Source organism: Neoarius graeffei, chromosome 1 (genome assembly GCF_027579695.1).
Source record: "Neoarius graeffei isolate fNeoGra1 chromosome 1, fNeoGra1.pri, whole genome shotgun sequence".
NCBI lineage: Eukaryota > Metazoa > Chordata > Actinopteri > Siluriformes > Ariidae > Neoarius > Neoarius graeffei.
In genome coordinates, this window is record NC_083569.1 from 97,520,915 (window position 1) to 97,543,332 (window position 22,418).

Below are 22,418 nucleotides of genomic sequence, written 5' to 3' on the forward strand. Positions count from 1 at the left end.
GGCTACCCGGACCCATTCCCATTTCCCTGCTGACTCCTCACTGCAGGACAGCGGCGAAGCAGGTGGCCGCGCTGGCCGCACCCCCAGCAGACAGTTGGGCGGCGTTTGGTATCCTCCTCAGGGGGGTGTGTCCCCGGAGCTCGCACAGCACGCACCAGCTCATCCACCCACCCAGGCCTCTGGTCTGGCACCTCTGTCACAGCAGCAACCATGACTGCAGAAGATGTTGATTGCTTTGCAGCACAAACTGCAGTCTCCCTCTCTATGGCGAGGTCAAGCGCTTCACCTAAGGTCGCTGGATGAGCGAACTGCACATGCAAACGTAGCTTGTCTGGGGTAAGGGCTTGGACAAACTGGTCTCGAGCCAGCTCACACTGAATGGCAGGTGGCATATCAGCATACGCACGTCTGCTGAGACTCTCAATCTCATAGGCTAAGGTGCGGAGAGACTCACCTGGCTGTCTGGCATGATGCTTGAACTCACAGCATAAAGAGTCTCTTAGATTAGATTCCCCAAAACGTCTCTGCAGCGCTCCGACAAACGTCGTATAGTCACCTCTCTCCTCCGGATTCAAGAGCAGCAAGCAGGCAGACGCATCCTCCGTCAGCGACAGAGCCAGCTGAAGAGCTTTTGTTGCTTCCAACCAGCAAGCCGCCGAAGCTAAAAGTTCAAACTGAGCCTGATAGGCTTCCCAGCTTCCTTTGCCATTGAACTTCGGTGTTTTAGGGCAAGCCAGAGCAAACTGCAGGGCGCCGCCATTTTTGTTTACCTCCGAGGTGGACTCACACCTGTGACGAGAGTCTGAGGAAGCCCTCTCTGGCTGCCAGAGGCGGGCGGCAGCAGCATCAGGTCTCACAGAATCAAAATGTTCATCAGTCCAACGCGACAGGCCATGGAACTCCGGGAGGCTCGAATCATCTGCTTCCACCTTCACCTTTGGGCGAATGCTCGCATAGCCATCCATAACGCTTGCGCTTAGTAGTCAGGAACTTTGATAGGAGCAGGGGTCGAATCTCAAAGCTTCTGACACCAATGTAAGACCACTAGGACACTTCTTAACACACACTGTGTCCTTTATTTTTATTAACAAGTATTTAACAAGGAGTTGCTGTTTTAGCCACAACTCACGCTTCCTAACAGCCCATAAAACAGCGCCAACTCAACTTCCTGTCTCAACCCCCGCGCTCACTCTCACGCCCCCACACCTAAACTCCACCCCCCAGTTCCCCTAAAAGGCATATAAAAACATAAGAAACTCAACAGGTAACAGAACACAACACAGGTTATCACAATATAATTTAATATATAGCCTAATAAAAAATAATATTTTATAACATAATATCACGACATATTACTGTCTGTAACTGTTCGTCACTAAAGCGTTTTCTAAGATCATAATGTCTGATATTATTTTTTTTTTTTACACACACAATAGGCATGTGTGCGTAAAGTTATAGTAAACCACCCCCCGACTTTTTTTTTTTGAGTCGCCGGACCCACCCACCTCCTGCGTTCCGGGACCTCCCACTTCACAAATTAAGCACTGATATACAGTGTATAGATAGATAGATAGATAGATAGATAGATAGATAGATAGATAGATAGATAGATAGATAGATAGATAGATAGATAGATAGATAGATAGATAGATAGATAGATAGATTATTACACAGTGGTGAAGAGAATGAGTGAAATATTTTTCAACACAAGAAGATAAACTTCATATCTTCACACCACCGTGTAATGTTCTTTATATTATATGGACACATCCACAAAAAAATATGCAAGTTGATCAAAGGAATTTTAATTTTGAACTGGTTCGCCGTTTTGACAACACACATCTAGTCAGTGGGAAAACACTGGGAGTGACGTCATCGGAGTGAAATATCAGGAATTATTATACGTACAGAACACTTTTTCAATGGAATAAAAACGTGTTTTATTCCTTCTAGTGGGTTTCATTAATTTGGTTTGATAGCATGCAATATAGTTAGCATATCACTTATCCTACGTGTATTACATCATTCAACCCAATGAAGAATGAGCATTCAATATGGTTAAAGATATTGCATAGTTGTCAAGACAGTATGATGTCACATGTCGGAGCTGATGCAAATATCCAGTGAGAGAGTTTTCTGCTGTGCATGTGCAGAAGCATTTCTGTGTTCGCCGACGCCATCCACAGTAAACTGTCACAGTGAACTGAAAATGCCATAAGATATGCATTACACATAAAACTTCTGCACTAGAGAGCAACTGTGACAACTTGTAAACAAACATGGCCACCAGGTTTGCTTCATTAAATACTGAAGATTTTGAGAGAATTTTGAAAGAGAAAGACACGTTGAACACCTGAAATGTATCTATAATTGTTCCATCGAATGTGTATCTATAATAATAATAATATTGGCTGGCTTTTTTTCGTGGTATATCGGATATATTCCATTCAGCTACTCGTCTTTGACTCGCTCAATATCATTCTAGCTGAATGGAATATATCTGATATGACAGTAAAAAGCCAGCCAATATTATTTAATTATGTCACTCAAATCCGTGATGTATTTCGTATGCCAAATGTGGGTTTTTCAACACGAGAAGACAAACTTCATATCTTCAAGCCAACATGCGATTTTCTTTTTATTATATAGACACATTCACAAGCAAAAAGTACCCAAATTTATCAAAACAATTCATTGATATCTTCATGAGTGACATATTGAAAAATATGTGACTCAATGTCCTGGATGTAGTTTGTATGAAAAATATGGGTGGTGTATTTTCCAGTAAAACACTAATGTCCATTAAATATAATATATAATGTGTGTGTGTGTTTGTTTGACAGATAGCAGCACTCTTGAAGTTGGTAATACACTGTATGCTGATGTCAATGCAGGACCCACTGCACACAAAGATGTAAGTCTGCATTTATGCTTCTGGGTATCTTGCTTTATAGTTAGATTTCTATATATTGGCAGGGTCCAATCTAAATAAAAATCATTTAGTTATAAATTAGACTTCTGAACTGAACCTGTTTAGTTACTGAGTAGCAAAGTTATTTTGTTATTTGAAGGTCCTTCGAAATTAATTTAGGTAAAAGTTGAAGTTTAGTGAAATTGAATACAAATTGGCTTAATATGGTGTCAGTGTAATTTAAGTTTCATCTGCATTGCAGAAGCGATCTGACAGCTTTGTAAATGGAATGACAGTTTATGAAACTGTGGATGATCTCAGAGTGAACCCGGAAATGGTAGGTGCTGTTAAACATTGATTATTATTATTATTATTATTATTATTATTATTATTATTATTATTATTATTGTTGTTGTTGTAATATTTTGAGCAAATAATAATGCTGATTAAGGGTGTTAATTGTATTCTTGATGTATTGTGGTAATAAAAAATTGTTGGTCCCCATTTTCTGTCACAGACTATTTATGCTAAAGTGACACTTCCCCAACAGACAAAGGTCAGCGCTACTTCATCCTCACCTTATCAGAAAGTTCTTTAAAATGTAAAGACATTAAGAAACCTTACTTTCCTCTTTTTGTATGTTTTCCTCCCATTTTTGCACAAATCCTGTTTTTTGTGCACCTCCAGTTATGCACGTCAATTATTCTCCCCTCTGCACTTCGATCACACCCATAGCACTTAACTGCAGAATGGAGGTGGTCTCATGAAAGAGGCGTGATTTATTTAAAATTGAGCCACATTTTGGCTTTCAGGAAAATGTGGAATGTGGGCTTCCGCATTGACCATATGAATGTCACTGAAATCCATTAAAGTCATAAACTAGACTTTGATTTTGACAATGAATGCAAAAGGAGGGCTTAGCATTCACATGGTAAATGCAGAAGTCCACAGTCCATGTTTTCCAGACAGCTGAAATGCACAAGGTTGGGACTCAGTCTATTTCTATTTTAAATACATCACATCTCTTTCATGAGGTTGCCTTCATTCTGAAGTTAAGCCCTTTGGGTGTGATCAGAGAATGTAGGGGAGAATGCACATAACTGAAATGTGCACAAGTGGAAGCACGCAAAAAAGGACTTATGTGTGAATGGGACACTTGTGTCCATAGAGAGTGTGTTTAATGTCATGCTAATTCTTGGACTTGGCCCTTTGGACTATGTTCATATACCAGTTTTGTTGTTGTTTTTAAGACTTAGAAATATTTTTTTTCTATAGTTTGGTGTGACATGAGTGCATATGACTATTTTTGCCTTGCTAATGCCTATGTAAAATGTCAAATTGTATATATTGTAACTATATGGATTTTTGTCTTAACTGATGTAACCATTTTTTTTTTTATTCAAGTGATTGAATAGTCCATGGTTAGCATTGCTTTATTTTTATCTATATTACAGAAATAATCTTAATCATAATATCATAATGTTACACAATAACTATGGATTGTTAAATCTGTACAGTATTCTTCATTTAGTTTAAAGTATTTTTGCAAGCATTTTTATGGGGTTGGGATGGGGGACAAGCTGATGTCAGTCTTGATAATTTATGTCGACGTTTCCATAGATCCGAAATATAACGTTTTTAATTATTTACAATAAAAGAAGCACAATAAACAAACAATGAAATATAAATCCAGCTTTATTTGAAATTTATTAAACATTGAACAACTTCAGTTTAATTTCCTCTCTGGTGAACTGGCTGTATTATAGCCCACAGCATCTTAATCCCATTCATGTAATCACTGCTTCTGCGAGTGTAAAAAAAAAAAAAATATATATATATATATATATATATATATATATATATATATATATATATATATATATATATAAAACAAGATTGAATTAGTTTAGTTTCTGAACACTGGAATGTATAAACCAGATCACTAAATGTTGTGGTTTAAAAAGAAAAGAAAAGAAACTGTCTATACTGAACAGCAATGCCTGACAATGCAGCAACATCACAATATCACAACACCTCCTCTCCTCCTTTCAGCTGCTCCCATTAGGGGTCGCAACAGCGGATCTGTTCCAGCCTCAACTCGGTTGCTTGCACTACATAGTGATGTTGCAATCTCCTTTTCCTTCTTTAAAAGTGAAATGCAGTTTGAATTTCCATGACAGAAACACGTTTCTGTCTTGGCTGTGTCTCAGCTCCATTAGCTCATTTCGTGGTTTGTGGGCAGGTGTCATGGTGTAATATGAAGGCATGTTGCAATTTTTTCAGTCAAGGGCTTCTTGGCAATGCTCTGGATTTCCATAATTTAAGTTGAGAGTGAATATGTGAAGAAAGAAATCAGTTCTTTCAGGTAATCCATTAATTTCAAGAATGCAACTGTATTCTGATTACCAGCTATTTATACTGTAACTGTATCTGAATACAGTTACTCATATTTTGTATTCTAAATACATAACACCATTACATGTACCGTACTCCATTACTCACGAGCACTGTGTATGTGAATTATACACTGTGTATGTATAATTCCATATGTGTTTCCCACATATGGAATTATGTGGGAAACATCCTTGTAAAAAAATATGTTTCATATTTTAGATTCTTCAAAGTAGCTACCTTTTACCTTGATGACACTTTGCACACTATTGGCATTATCTTAACCAGCTTCATGACGTAGTCACCTAGAATGCTTTTCAATTAACAGCTGTGCCTCGTCAAAAGTTAATTAGTGGACTAGTTTCTTGCCTTCTTAATGCATTTGATATCAAACAGTAAATAGTAAATAATAAAAATACAGTAAATAGCCCTATTCCACAACTGTAGTAATCCATATTATGTCAAGAACCACTCAGTGAAGTAAAGAGAAATGACAGTCCATCATTACTTTAAGACATGAAGTGACTTTTAATTAATAAAAATAAAGAAAAAACATTTAATTAGAAGGCGTGTCCGAAATTTTGAATTGTACTTTGTCATGGACACGACACGAGCTCTATGAATTATTAGGAATTAAATGAATTCATTTACCATCCACAAACAGACAGCCTTATAGCAGTTTAATCAGATGTTAAAAAACATGATTTGTAAATTCATTAACAAGGATGAGTGAAACTAGGATAAGTGGCTCAAACCCAAGATATTTGCAGTACGAGAGGTCTCACAAGCCTCCAAGGAGTTTTCCCCATTTGAGTTATTGTATGGGTGCAAGCCATGGAGCATCTTATGTCATTAGAGAAAATTGGAAGGATGGACCTTCTAACACAGGGCGGCATGGTGGTGTAGTGGTTAGCACTGTTGCCTCACAGCAAGAAGATCCTGCGTTTGAGCCCAGAGGCCGACAAGGGCCTTTCTGTGTGGAGTTTGCATGTTCTCCCTGTGTTTGTGTGGGTTTCCTCCAGGTGCGCTGGTTTCCCCCTTACAGTCCAAAGACATGCAGATTAGGCTAATTGGTGGCTCTAAATTGACCGTAGGTGTGACTGTGAGTGTGAATGGTTGTTTGTCTCCATGTGTCAGCCCTGTGATGATCTGGCGACTTGTCCAGGGTGTACCCTGCCTCTCGCCCATAGTGAGCTGGGATAGGCTCCAGCTTGCCTGCAACCCTGTACAGGATAAGCGGCTACAGATAATGGATGGATGGATGGATGGATGGACCTTCTAACACTGAAATCACATTTCAGTACTTTCAGGACATAAGAGCAAAACTCCACATTTTAAGTCATCTAACACAGGAGAATTTGCTACAAGTGCAAGAATGACAGTCCCAACTGTATGACAGGGGTACTTGACTGGAAATTTGTACCAGGACATGCAGCACTCATTTTGTTACCCAAGTTGAGCTCTAAATTACTTGCAAATAGTAATTGAATGTAGTAGTAGTGGCAAGGACCCTTTGAGGTCACACAGTGATTTGGAGAAGTCAACTATGAGGTCAGGCAAATGGACAGAGGTGATACACTCCAAATATACCACCTCAATCTCCTAAAACCATGAAGAGCGCTAGTTCCTATGACCCTGGCAATGGTGGTTCCTGGGAGGGAGGAGCTGAGACCAAAAGTAAGTCTAAAAAGCGCAGCCCAATTTGCTCTGGGTCCCTATGGAGACAACCTCTCACCATCCCAAAGAGCACAGGTTGATCAGTTACACCTGAACACACACAAAAAAAAGTTTCAGCATGAACTAAACTCTATGCTCAATATGGGAGTAATGCAAGAGTCCTACAGTGGTTGGAACAGCCTGGTGGTCTTAGTGCCCAAGACCAATGGCTCAGTCTGTTTGGAGCATAGAATGGTCATTGTATGGATCAGAGACATGGAGAACGATGAAGACATCTAGCAACAAGCTACAAAACCTTTATCAACAACTGTTTGAGAAGGATTCTGAAGATAAGATGGACAGACAGAGTAACAAACAAAGATCTTTGGGAACGATCAGGTCAGGAACCCATTCAAATACAAATCATTCAGTGTAAATGGAAATGGATTGGCACACCTTGAGGAAACATCCAGACAGTGTTACAAGCCAAGCTTTAAAATGGAATCCCCAGGGCAAGCGGGAAAGAGGATGCCCCAAAAACACCTGGAGGCATGATGTTGAGGCTGTGATGAAGAGCTGGGGCCACACCTGGAGCACACTTGAAAGGCTAGCTAGCCCAAGACAAGATGAGATGGAGGAGGGAGATTGTCAATGGCCTATACTCCAAGAGTAGCTAAGGGCCTAAGTAAAGCCTCACTCACAACCCGCCATATGTGCTGCTACGGGCGGTCTACAGTAAAAAAATTTGGCAAAACCATGCTTGAGACTTGTGCGACACTTGCGTGTGTTCAGCGCCATAGAAGGTTGCAGACTGCCTGTGGAGACTTTTGGTCCTGCACATGCAACTTCTACGGGTCTTGCGACAGATCAAGAATACATACACTACATACGGGACCCGTACTCCTTTTGTACACCTGAACCAAGTCAGCAGCACAGCTAGTAGGGGCTTTTTGTGATGACAGTAACATGCATGAGTGACGCATGGTCATTGTATGAGTGACGTGCCTCAGAAGTACTACACAAGTGTAGGTATCATACCGCCATCTTGTGTCAGAACTACAATTCCCAGTCCACTTCCGTGTGACCTACGTCACGCGTGGGCGGGATCATCTACGTCATCATACAAGGAAACATAAAACAATGGGACAACGCTTCCATCTTTGCTCTCTCACGTCTGGCTTCCGATGGATCTGGATGTATAAAGAGGCGCGCTCTCCACCCCAAAAAGACGTCTTCTTTCTTGCAAGATCCATCACTCAGCGCGATTTTCCTTCTTACCCTTGGCAAAGGTAAACTCTAGAGTCGCGCGATCTTTAAACTCAACCTGAGTTACAACCGGTTTACTTGCATTAGAAGTGACGTCACGACTGCAGCCCAGGCAGTCAGAAGTTAAGAAGCGATTGAATCCTTTTTAACTCAAAAGCGCTGTGCATCTTATTCTGATCAGAGACTTTTCCTCACGAACGCTGAGGTTCGGACCAAGAACCCTCTGCTTTCCACGGGAACCTCCCAAGTGCTCCGCCGGACCCGAAAGTTTTCTCCGCCTCCATCACGAGCGGCTCACGTGCTCCCACGGCGAGGCCCGAGACTACACCGGCGAATAGTTCTTCATATCTTGCTAAAGGCAGGATTAAGTAAGATTTTGGCATTTGGGCATAATTAGGATAGTCTTAGGAATTTGCTTTTTGTTTGAAATGGTGTGAATTTAAACCCAGGTTTATCTGTTACACTGTTAGACACGCAGCGTGTTGATTTATTTTAGTTCTATGTTCTCTCAATTGTTTAATAGATAGGCTGCGCATGCTTCTCTCTTTTATTCTTTACCACTAACATATAGTTCTCATTATTATACATCTTGATGTCATTAAGATTTCAGTGGATTCAGTATGGTTATGAGCTAGTGGGTTAGCTACAGCTTCGCTTTTGTCTGCTTAGCAACACAAAGCTAATCAAGGCCTACCATGTGCTCAGCAAGCCATCAGGCCTAACAAACACACTTTAGCTAGGCTATAGGGCCTTTCACAAACACATACTAGCAACACAAGGCTAATCTAGGCCTCCACCACGTGTAGTTAGCTACACGAGGCTAAACACAGAGCTAATCCTTTGTTCTGTTTAGATAACATTCTTTTGTTTAGCTACCAACAAGCTAGGCCTCCACCACGTGTAGTTAGCCACACGAGGCTAAACACATGGTCAAGTCCTTCACACCCTCTCTCTCTCTCTCTCTCTCTCACACACACACACACACCTCACTGCTTGTATATATTGATTTATCTTTTTATCTTTGTATAATAAATTCATTTATTAAACAAACTGTGTTTATTTGTGTGAACAACATCTGAAGTCCCCAATTTTCTCAAAGAATTCAAAAAGGGTGCAAATGTTATATAATATGGTAAGTGATCTTAATAATTTGGAAATGTACCATAATTTAGCTGTTTGGTAATTTATTATTAAGCACCAGGATTAATGGTATGATTCATTGAACGATTCCCTAAATGATTCATTGAACGATTCACTGAACGATTCCCTAAATGATTCATTGAACGATTCCCTAAATGATTCATTGAACGATTCACTGAACGATTCACTGAACGATTCACTTCAAATGAGAGTGATTCTATGGTATGATTCAATTCAAACGAGTCAAATTAAATGATTCAATGGGATTGATTCATTTTAATTATTGACCTTCAAAATTTAATGAGACTGATTTAACGAGATTGATCACTTAATATCAATAATTAACTGATTGCACCCACAGTTAAAATGGTGCCCCGTGTGAGGCGATTGGTTTGTTGACTTCTGAAATATTGTTCAACAACAAATAAACTCGGTTTGATTCAGCAACTGCTAAGGTATATCCCCAGGTGTGTTAAAACGGTTAACAGTAGTGTGATAACCATATCACCAATACTCATAACCTATTCAACTTAGGATAAGAGAGCATTTCCAAATAAATCTTATTAATTAATTACATAGTTAATTAATAATGATTAAAATAATAATTAACTTGATTAATTATCTAGCATCCAGCCTAAGTAAAATGGCATCCCCTCATGTCTCAAAAATGGAAGACAACGCTCAAGATGTGTGCCTCCTTGAGGTCATCGCAGACCTCATTCACTGCTCTGCCTCCGGAAAGGCAAACATTAAGAGCACGAGTGAGAGTGAATGCCAAAACAACTTAGATAATTCAAACAAACATATGAGAGATCCAAAAAGAACAACTATTAGTGTCCAAGCGGCACTAGGTAAGCTATTCTTATCATACTTCCAAAATGCTGATTCAGAAATCAGATGCCTTCGCGGAGAGGTTGAAAGGCTGACCACCAGCAACGCCAAGCTGACAGCCGATAATAATGATTTACATAGGGAGTGTGAGCTCTTGAAGACCTCCCTTGATAATTGCACCAAACGGCTAGAGAAAGCCGAAATGGTTGCTAAGAGGGCTGCCCAGGAGCAGACCCCCCATGAGCAGTGCGAGGGGCGTGAAAGACCCCCAACAATGCGCCAAAGCTCAGAGCGGGAAGAGGCGTCCGAACCGGACACCGTAAATGATCTGGTCGAGAACCAGACATCCCGCCAAACTCCATCAACTCGCTACACGACTCCGTCGTCGTCTAGCCAGGATGGAGCCGCCCTGCGCTCATCCCGAGCCCAGGCCCGTAGCACACCTAGGTCAGTGCGCTTCAGTCTCCCTGATCCATCTCCAGACGAATCAGACCACGCATCTCGTGCGAAGCGGGAGCGATTCCAGAGTAGCTCAGACAGTGAGTACTCAGAAGAGCCAAGAAGGTCGCACAAGGACGTGCACCAAACCCTTCGTTTACGGCAAATTGACCTACTTGCCAAAGATGTCGAACAATTCGATCCCGACAATCAAAGAACAAATGTAAATAACTATTTACGAGAAATTGATCGATGCCTGATGGACCTGCCGAACGCCACAACACGTGAAAAACTTAAACTAATCTGGAAGACCTCCAGTAGTAGCGTTCGTGCCTTTTTAGAGACACTACCCCCAAACATTCGCGATAGTTATTCGAAACTTCGCAATTACATGAGGGAAGAATATGCGCCATACACGGACGAAACCTCCGCGATATTGTGTGCATTACAAGTCAAACAAAAACGGTCTGAGGCGCCTCGTGAATATTACAGACGGCTACGTACTGCCTATTTCCAAGGTAGTAGTGCACCAGGGTTGGAAGAAGATAGAGGTTTCATATCTCTCTTCTTGCATAACCTCCACCCAAGCGTGCGGACCCATGTCACACTGACGTGTCGACAAGGTCGCTATTCGATGAGGGAAATTAGGCGACTAGCCCAAATGACCTGGGAGACCATTGTCAAAACCGCAAACGGAAATGATGATGAACCCAGAGTCCTTAGTCTCCAGGGTGAGGACAAGCCCCCGCTAACCTTAGGAGGTGAAGCACCGAAAGGGGGACCCACCTGGAAGAATTCCGGTCCAGCCCGATCCTTGCCGAACCATCACAATGGTGAGTGGAAAAATCGACAAGGTAAGGCCAGGAGGGACCGAGGGCGAGTCCACAGTGACGATGGCAATCGCCCATCACATGAAAAGGGTCGTAGGGAACAAAACGGTTGGCAGCAAAACCGTCATCCCCGCTCTGACCAGAAACGGCAGAAGCGTTCCGACCGTAGCTCTAAACGCAAGGGTAGAGACGACCAACACAGTGACTCAGACCAACCTGGTGAGTTCCACTCAGAGCTGGACTCTTTAAAAGCCCAGTTGGCTGAGATTAAAGAACTGTTACAGGAGACGTCAGACCCCTCAACAGATAAAACACAAGAGCCCAAGAAAAATGACAAAAGACCAGTCACTGGCATGACTAGGCCAGGAACCACGGGTATATCTCGTAAAAGGGGGAAGGAGATCCCTCTGAAACAGCAGGCGAGGGTCAGGATGTAGGGCCCCCCCTGGTGGCGAAGGCAAACACACAAAACGCACTTCTCATGTGCGCTAAAGTCTTCACCACCATTTCTCAGACACATGGCTCTCACAAGGCGACCCAATCCCAACCAAGCCCTGCAACATAAACTTAGTCAACTTCACAAAACAAAACCCCACAGTCGTTGGATCCCACAAAACATGCACAAACCCGTTGCGACGAGATTAGTGCGAACACCGATCAACCAAGCGCCACGCGAGATCAAATTTCTGATGAACTTCAGTTCATGTCTTTGCGCACCGAGTCCGGTGTCGAAACACCCGACATCGCGATTCCCCCTAGTGGCAAAAATCTCCCTCTGTCCATCGACTCAGACACCCATTTCACCGCTGGTGTAATGGCTGCGCTGTGGAACATGTTAGGCGTCGAGGTGAAATTCCATATCGCGTACCACCCTCAATTCTCTGGTCAGGCTGAACGAGCCATTCAAACCATTGTGAGCATGCTGCAAAAGTACATCACAAACCATGGTAAAATTTGTGATGTGAAACTTCCCCTTGGTGCTAAGGGCCATTCGGTCCACCCCTCATTGCGCCACTGAAGTCACACCCTTTGGGATGATGACTGGGCGAGAGTCGGTTCTTCCCCCGCATCTCCTATACAAACCAGAGGCCATGAGCATCGCGATTGCATACACCGCACATCAATATGTCGCCGTCCTACGATGCCACCTACCGTCAACCTTTACAGGTGCCCAAAAGAATCTCGATTCGAGAGTAGAAGGACACAAAGCCTACTACGCTCGAATCTCAGAGAAGTTCCTACCACCCTGGTCGAGACCTTTCGATCGTGGGAAAACCGTTCCCCGTCGCGTATCACATTAGGACATCTAGGCCTAATTAAACGCTTTCATATCGATTTCCACGATAATCGAATCAAACCTTTTGAACAGTCCTCACTCCAAAAGGGGGTGGACGACAGCTAGGCCCATCCTGTCCACCTAGCTTGTACGCATCACTCAACCATAAGCGTACACTAACATTCCCGGTCAGACTTCACCAACACAATGAAGTAACCCTTCAGTATAACATGGTAGATAAAATACTAAAATCCGCTATTATTACTAGTGTGTATTCATCACAAATACACCTGGCATATAGTCTTGGCAGTGCTATCCTCACTTTTGTGAATCCACAAAACTTGGAGATGTGCACCTTCACGAAAGACATCCACTGGGTCTGCCCAGGCAACCCATACATAACACTACACACCTAGCTAGATAAGATGGTCTGTGTCCCCGACAGCTAGCCGCAGTAGCGCACGCTTTCTAGCCAGACCACCCACTGCTATTACACCATTCTAGAAGATTAGGTTTGCCAACCCAAACACTAATACTTCTTTCCTTCCTTCATTTCTTCTCTTTTCTTGTTTTTTTTTTTATGCCTAAGAAATTGAACATGTTTCATGTTCAATGTTTAATGTTTTTTTGATGTGGTTTTGATCTAGTTAGTTAGTTAGTGATTATATGCCCAAAATGCCCATAGTGATTATATTATGCCCAAAATGCCTCTGTCTCCAACTGTCTTACTGGAACTCACAAGTTTACAGTCTTCACAGGACACCATGGACTGCACAGGACAAGTCTACCTCAAGGACTATGGACACGGCGATGATACGATACGGTGCTCTCAGTGCTACGACTCCGTCATACCCCTGAGACCAAAAGGGGGACTGTAGGTATCATACCGCCATCTTGTGTCAGAACTACAATTCCCAGTCCACTTCCGTGTGACCTACGTCACGCGTGGGCGGGATCATCTACGTCATCATACAAGGAAACATAAAACAATGGGACAACGCTTCCATCTTTGCTCTCTCACGTCTGGCTTCCGATGGATCTGGATGTATAAAGAGGCGCGCTCTCCACCCCAAAAAGACGTCTTCTTTCTTGCAAGATCCATCACTCAGCGCGATTTTCCTTCTTACCCTTGGCAAAGGTAAACTCTAGAGTCGCGCGATCTTTAAACTCAACCTGAGTTACAACCGGTTTACTTGCATTAGAAGTGACGTCACGACTGCAGCCCAGGCAGTCAGAAGTTAAGAAGCGATTGAATCCTTTTTAACTCAAAAGCGCTGTGCATCTTATTCTGATCAGAGACTTTTCCTCACGAACGCTGAGGTTCGGACCAAGAACCCTCTGCTTTCCACGGGAACCTCCCAAGTGCTCCGCCGGACCCGAAAGTTTTCTCCGCCTCCATCACGAGCGGCTCACGTGCTCCCACGGCGAGGCCCGAGACTACACCGGCGAATAGTTCTTCATATCTTGCTAAAGGCAGGATTAAGTAAGATTTTGGCATTTGGGCATAATTAGGATAGTCTTAGGAATTTGCTTTTTGTTTGAAATGGTGTGAATTTAAACCCAGGTTTATCTGTTACACTGTTAGACACGCAGCGTGTTGATTTATTTTAGTTCTATGTTCTCTCAATTGTTTAATAGATAGGCTGCGCATGCTTCTCTCTTTTATTCTTTACCACTAACATATAGTTCTCATTATTATACATCTTGATGTCATTAAGATTTCAGTGGATTCAGTATGGTTATGAGCTAGTGGGTTAGCTACAGCTTCGCTTTTGTCTGCTTAGCAACACAAAGCTAATCAAGGCCTACCATGTGCTCAGCAAGCCATCAGGCCTAACAAACACACTTTAGCTAGGCTATAGGGCCTTTCACAAACACATACTAGCAACACAAGGCTAATCTAGGCCTCCACCACGTGTAGTTAGCTACACGAGGCTAAACACAGAGCTAATCCTTTGTTCTGTTTAGATAACATTCTTTTGTTTAGCTACCAACAAGCTAGGCCTCCACCACGTGTAGTTAGCCACACGAGGCTAAACACATGGTCAAGTCCTTCACACTCCCTCTCTCTCTCTCTCTCTCTCACACACACACACACACCTCACTGCTTGTATATATTGATTTATCTTTTTATCTTTGTATAATAAATTCATTTATTAAACAAACTGTGTTTATTTGTGTGAACAACATCTGAAGTCCCCAATTTTCTCAAAGAATTCAAAAAGGGTGCAAATGTTATATAATATGGTAAGTGATCTTAATAATTTGGAAATGTACCATAATTTAGCTGTTTGGTAATTTATTATTAAGCACCAGGATTAATGGTATGATTCATTGAACGATTCCCTAAATGATTCATTGAACGATTCACTGAACGATTCCCTAAATGATTCATTGAACGATTCCCTAAATGATTCATTGAACGATTCACTGAACGATTCACTGAACGATTCACTTCAAATGAGAGTGATTCTATGGTATGATTCAATTCAAACGAGTCAAATTAAATGATTCAATGGGATTGATTCATTTTAATTATTGACCTTCAAACTTTAATGAGACTGATTTAACGAGATTGATCACTTAATATCAATAATTAACTGATTGCACCCACACAAGTATTCCACACTTGCTATTTGTGCGGCCCGCAAAACAGAAGTGCATCTCACTTTCTACCCCTATGTGTAGTGTGCACGCAGTGCACGTGACCTGCACGCAGTGCACGTGACCTGCACACAACACGAGGGGCAAGACTCTTGGTATATATATATTGGGGAGGAACCAAGGAGCCAATCATGTAGCGTCTAGCATTGTAGAAAGGAAGAAGACCACCTCATTTGCTGTTTTTATTTGAGTATATGTTAATTTACCATGCAAATGTCAAATAATAAAACATGAGTATAAGGGAATAATGCATTTTATTACATTGTAAAAAATCCCATCTAAATAGCCTAACAGTTTGAGCACTGAAACACACTTTGAGCTGCTGTCCTGCTCCTACTCCTGCTGAGTGGTGGGAGGGGGTGTTGGGATGTCCTTGTCCTTATCACTGAGCATGGCTCAATGGCCTGACAGTGATGATGAGATTGCAATGTCCTCACTTCTGGGCATCGTTAGCTGAAACATACATGAAAATCTCATCTCATCTCATTATCTCTAGCCGCTTTATCCTTCTACAGGGTCGCAGGCAAGCTGGAGCCTATCCCAGCTGACTATGGGTGAAAGGCAGGGTACACCCTGGACAAGTCATCAGGTCATCACAGGGCTGACACATAGACACAGACAACCATTCACACTCACATTCACACCTACGGTCAATTTAGAGTCACCAGTTAACCTAACCTGCATGTCTTTGGACTGTGGGGGAAACCGGAGCACCCGGAGGAAACCCACGCGGACAGGGGGAGAACACGCAAACTCCACACAGAAAGGCCCTTGCCGGCCACGGGGCACGAACCCGGACCTTCTTGCTGTGAGGTGACAGCGCTAACCACTACACCACCGTGCCGCCCTACGTGAAAATCAGCATATATAATATTAATTACATAAGCATATAGACACTGAAATGAATGTGTAAAGCATGTATTTACCTGTGAAAATACCTCTGGTGGGGTGCTGTGCCTTCTGCCGGCTTGAAGGCATACTTTTCCCTGTCCGTGCAGGGCTTGCTGGTGCTGCTACCATCATCATCAAATTCTATCTCCTCCTCCCCCTCCACTGTTTCAGGCTGCATTACTTCACTTTTGCTCACTTCTTCTTGAGTTCCATTTTCTAAACTTTAAACTGAAAATTTTTTAATTTTTCCCACAAAATATCCAATGTTCTTCAGTCGAAAGACAGATGCAGAATGCTGCAGACATGCTGGTTTTATACCCACTCCTGGCTTGTGTCTAGGGTTGCCAATTGTTCCGTAAAATATGGATTTGTTACGTATTTGGAAGATAAAATCCGTATTCCGTATTAAGTACTCACGGAACGCACTTTGTTCCGTATTTCTGGCATAGACGGGGCTATCTTTGTTTCTGCCAATGGAGTCATTACAAATACCATGACATTAAAATTACACATTTATCTGGTCAAATAAAGCCCTCCTCTGTGTCAGCCAGCCAGGCCTTCATATCTGTCTACTGTCACACCACAGCCGCTTTACAGAAATTAAAATAAATTAATTCCATTAAAATTTCTCTGGTCACACCATCAAACTAAAAATGCGCTATTTTAATTGGCCGTCATTTACCTTGAGTCCTCTGTATCATAGCAACGGAGAAGCTATGAAGAAGATTCGCAAGCATGGCAGCAAACGAAGAACCACAAGATGTGCAGGCGAAGAAACGAAGATTGCAGAAATATAGAAAAGAATGGGAAAGGGAATTTTCGTGGGTGGAGTATGTAAGGGGAAACGATTATAAGGCTAATTGCACTGTCTGCCGTCGTGTGTTCACCATTGGACACGGCGGAGTTTGTGACCTAAAGCAGCATGCATCCGGAGTAACTCACAAGAGGAATGAGAGGGCGCGGAGAATGCAGGCAGATCGAGCCCTCTCAAAGTTTATTGTCCATCAGACATCTCCAGAAGCAGATTTGGTATGTATAATAATTGTTCCTTCCAATGATAGAAAGTAGTAGCCTATACATCGACATGGAAAACTTCTTTTGAAAGTGAAAGTGTATGGGAGTGCCCTGTCAGTGCAGTAGCCTAGACCAAGACTGGATGGATGCGCAGGGATGTCAAACATTAGGCCCAGGGGCTCACTGCTCACATAATTTCAGGCGGCCCTATTTGAAAGAAGTGAAGTTGTGACTATGTGAGCTACTTGAAATGCTTTGTTAACAGCTTCTAATAAGTAGAGGTTTGAGAATAGGATTTTATTTGTTCATTTGATTTTTTTCCCATTAGTCCTATTAAATCACACAGGCACACACTAACATCCAAATAACTCAATTAGTCACAGATAATTCAGAGTCTAATAATAAAGTACACATATTCAATTTATTTATATATATATTTTTTATTTCTGCAGGTGACTGCGGCGGCACGGTGGTGTAGTGGTTAGCACTGTCGCCTCACAGCAAGAAGGTCCTGGGTTCGAGCCCCGGGGCTGGCGAGGGCCTTTCTGTGCAGAGTTTGCATGTTCTCCCCATGTCCGCGTGGGTTTCCTCCGGGTGCTCCGGTTTCCCCCACAGTCCAAAGACATGCAGGTTAGGTTAACTGGTGACTCTAAATTGACCGTAGGTGTGAGTGTGAATGGTTGTCTATGTGTCAGCCCTGTGATGACCTGGCGACTTGTCCAGGGTGTACCCCGCCTTTCGCCCGTAGTCAGCTGGGATAGGCTCCAGCTTGCCTGCGACCCTGTAGAAGGATAAAGCGGCTAGAGATGATGAGATGAGGTGACTGCTGCTGAGGTAGCACACGTCTATCGTACAGTGAAGCACAGTGTAAGTTACAACAGCGCTGACTGTGCACTTAAGCTCTCTCACCGAACACTGAACAATTCCAACATTGTCAAGAAGATGTCTTGTGGGAGGACAAAAGCTGAGGCGCTGGTCACTGATGTCCTTGCTCCAAAGGCAGTAGAGGAGGTGATCAAGAAACTAAAAATGCCTCAGAATCCTCTGCCATTCTCTATACAAACTGATGCCTCTAATAAAGGCAATCGCAAGATGTTTCCCTTGGCTGTGCAATTTTTCAGGGCAGACACTGGGATCACCCACAAATTGATTGACTTTGTTGAAAGTGCAGACGAATCTGCTGAAGGAATACTGTCCACAATTCAACGTTCACTTGAAAATTTGGGTCTTTCATTAGACAATGTCTCTGCATTTAGTGCAGACAATACAAATGTCAATTATGGCATCCACAATTCTGTATATTCCAAACTGAAACAGTGCAATGCTAACATTCTACGAGGCAACTGCCATGCCCACATTGTGCACAACACAGTAAAGCATGCCTTGGATAAGCTCTCCATTGACATAGAAAACATTGTCCTTAAAGTGTATAGCTTTTTTTCCCAATCGGCAAAGAGGAGAGATTCACTGAAGGGCTTTTGTGAATTCTGTGATGTTGAGTTTCATGATATCTTGCGACATGTGGTGACTAGATGGCTGTCACTCAACCCTGCAGTCACCCGTCTTCTCCAGAACTGGGTTCCTCTCAAGTCCTATCTCGTCAGTATTGGTGGAGATTGTCCAAGACATCTCAGAACATTGCTGAGATTAGCAGAAGATGCTGATGAAGTTGAAGAGGATGACCCTGACATCGTGGAGGTGTATCTCCTCTTCTGCAACAACATCCTCTCTGTCTTTGAGGAGGTGGTTAAAAAGCTGGAGAGTAACGATACCACATCAGTTGAGCTCTATGCCATCATGTTGTCTTTTCTGAGACAGCTGGCTAAGAGAAGAGATGATGAATTCTATGGCTACCTGACAAGACAAAAGCTGCAGCAGCTCCTACCATCCGATGCAGATGTGGCCAGAGAGGAGTTCACAGCCTTCCTCAACATAGCCATATCTTACATAGACAAGTGGTTTGATTTTTCACAGGATAACTGGCTCTTTCACATTCAACCCCTCTCTCTGTCATCTGGCAGGATCTCCTATGATGACATGGTTAAGGTCTCTGAACGGCTTCACCTGATTGGCAGGCTCAACATGGATGCACTCTATGATGAGTGTGTTACTGCCAACTCTGTTCTTGAGCATATCACGAAGCATGAGGACTGGGTGTCCAAGGGAACAGCTGAGAGATGGATGGCAGTTCTCCAGCACGCTGAAATTCCAAACATCCTGGCAGTTGTGTCCTTTGTCCTAAGCATCCCATCTTCAACTGGCTATGTGGAGAGGGTCTTCTCCTCAATGAAGAATAAATGGTCAGACGTGCGTAACAGATGTTCAGTTGAACTAATGAAGAGTGAGCTGATGATCACTCTGAATTATGAATTGTCTTGCACTGATTTTTACACTGCAGTGGTGAAGGATAAACAACTACTTGCTACAGCAAGAGATCAAAAAAAGTACAAGTGGAAAAAATAGGCTTTATGGAAGTACATATGCAGTGGTAATCAAATGGCAAATAGCCTACCAATTGTGCAGTAATTAAGTGTCCAAAAAACCAATGGAATGTGTCCAACATTGATGTTAAAAAAGTCAAGCTCAAATGCATTGTTTTGCTTTTATTTCATGTCATATGGTCAACACAAAACTGCACTGTTCATTTAGTTTACCTTTGCAGAATGCATTATCTGTCAGTTGTGTTGTCAGTTTGCTCTTTAAGGGGACATGGAATGGGTGCTAGTATTGTACCTTATTCTCTGATATGTAATGCAATGTGTTCAGCCTTGATGTTAAAAAATATATAAGCTCAAAAGCAACTTTCTGATTTTATTTCATTTCATATGGCCAACACAGATCTACACTTTGCAATTTAATTCCACAATTTGGTATACTGCCATTTAGTTCACAATGCAGTATACTGCTCAGCATGAAGTGTTGTCAGTTTGCTGTTTAAGGGGACATGGAATGGGTCCAAGTATTGTACCTTATTCTCTGATAGGTAATGGAATGTGTTCATCCTTTATGTTAAAAAAAAATAAGCTCAAAACTTTTTGATTTTATTTCATTTCATATGGCCAAGACAAATCTACACTGTGCAATTTAATTTCAAAATTTGGTATACTGCAATTGAGTTCACAATTTAGTATACTGCTCAGTGTTCTCAGGGGACATGGAATGGATGCAAGTACCTCATTCTCTGATATGTAATGGAATGTGTTCAGCCTTGATGTTAATAAAAAAAACACATTTGCTATTACTATTTGCTTTTATTCATGTACGCCCCCCACCCCCTCAATGACCTCCCACCGCCTGTCTGCGCCAAGCCCCCCCCACCACGTTCCTTATTTTCAGATCTGAAAGTTGGCAACCCTACTTGTGTCACATGCAAGTTATGAGTGATTGTAACGTGCTAATCACATGAGTCACACATAATTCACAAATGCGGGCCGAACTCGTAGCACAGGAAACTGGTAAAATGCAAGTCTCTCACACTCCACACTCACTGAACACGCACTGATCACGTGCGTCAGATATATGCTTTCCACGGGCTAATGGAGCAATTTTTCCCACGCCTCAAGAAAGTCAGGTGTGCAACCTGTACTTGACAAGTACTTTGCCCGTACTCCTCCCCCAAACTTTCCTCCGGGTTCACCGTGACCCTGCAGCACGGCTGCGAGCTACCAAACTGTACTACCCGTGCATGTCCAAAACAAGTCAAGTTTCAAGTCAAGTCAAGTTTATTTGTACAGCGCTTTTAACAATAAACATTGTCGCAAAGCAGCTTTACAGAATTTGAACGACTTAAAACATGAGCTAATTTTATCTCTAATCTATCCCCAATGAGCAAGCCTGTGGCGACGGTGGCAAGGAAAAACTCCCTCAGATGACATGAGGAAGAAACCTCGAGAGGAACCAGACTCAAAAGGGAACCCATCCTCATTTGGGCAACAACAGATAGCCTGACTATAATATTAACAGTTTTAACAGATATAACCCTCAACTGTCCTCATGGGGCCGTCCTTCACAGGAGTGGGGCGATAAAACTCCGACCAGACACAGGGCACCAGGATGGATCAAGCAGGTCCGAGGGGCAGAAGAGGCCAGCATCTCAATCCCAGGATCAACATGTAACTCAGAGGGACAGATGGGGGGGGGGGGAGAGAGAGAAAGAAAACACGTTGTTAGGTATGCCCTAAGAATGACAAGTATTAAATCTGTGTGGTAGGCTCGCAGAGACGAGAGTCTTTACATCAGGCATAACACACAATGGCATGTTAATATGGTAAAAAATATATCATGACCTGCTCTGGCTGGATGCTTGATTGGGTGATGGGAGCACACTCCTCAGCAATGATGAGATGCAGATGGGACCCTTAGGCCTGGCCAAGACAATTCAGTTACATTTCACCAGGTCTGGGAAATGCGACAGAATGTCTGACGGCCGATTCCCTGCAGGCTACGATAGCCAGTCGAGGTCCCCACCGTCTCCACCAAAAGATTTCCTGTTGACTCCATGTAACTCAGAGGGACAGATTTGGGGTGGGGGGAAGAGAAAGAAAACACAGGTGGTTAGGTATGCCCAATGTCACCTGAATAAGTAGGAACAGTATACATATTGCACCGAGTACAAGCAGGGACTCCGGCAACTAACTTACGGCGGGTTGTGAGTAAGGCTTAAGTAAGTGTAGAATGGTCATTGCAGTGTCTAAATTTGATACATATCTGATGCCTCACATTGATGTGACATCAAAGTCCCTTCCACACCAGCATCTGGTCTTCCCAGGCAGTCTCCTGTCCCAGTACTAACCAGCACTTTGAGGTGCATGGGTGCAGCGCCAATCTCTGTTTCCATAGCCCTCAGCCTCTTGCCTATACAGCTAGAGTTACAGTGGGAGCTAGTCCTCTGGTAACCACAAGAGTTTGAAGTTGTTTGAAGCCACAGTAATGTTTCAACATCTCATGGACAGAATCCTCCACCTGCACAATGCATTTGCCACTGCTAATTTAGATGACAATCATTTATAGTAATAATTGACAGTGACATTTATAAAATCCTTGAGATAGGCAGTACTCACAGCAAACCCAAAGAAGCATGCAACTGGACAGGTGGAAGTATGGTACCTGG

General features: G+C 42.7%; 1 protein-coding gene across 3 annotated transcripts in view; it reads left to right on the forward strand.

Annotated features, from left to right (window-relative positions):
- The window catches only part of LOC132874253 (CD48 antigen-like), a 45,772-nt gene extending 41,173 nt beyond the window's left edge, over positions 1-4,599 (forward strand). For all 3 annotated transcript variants that reach the window (XM_060910477.1, XM_060910393.1, XM_060910310.1), the window contains 3 exons: positions 2,844-2,914; positions 3,174-3,248; positions 3,429-4,599. In XM_060910477.1, the coding sequence (XP_060766460.1) occupies positions 2,844-2,914; positions 3,174-3,248; positions 3,429-3,509 (227 nt within the window). In that variant the 3' untranslated portion in view covers positions 3,510-4,599. The remainder of the gene's footprint in view (positions 1-2,843; positions 2,915-3,173; positions 3,249-3,428) is intronic.
- The last annotated feature ends 17,819 nt before the right edge of the window (positions 4,600-22,418 follow it).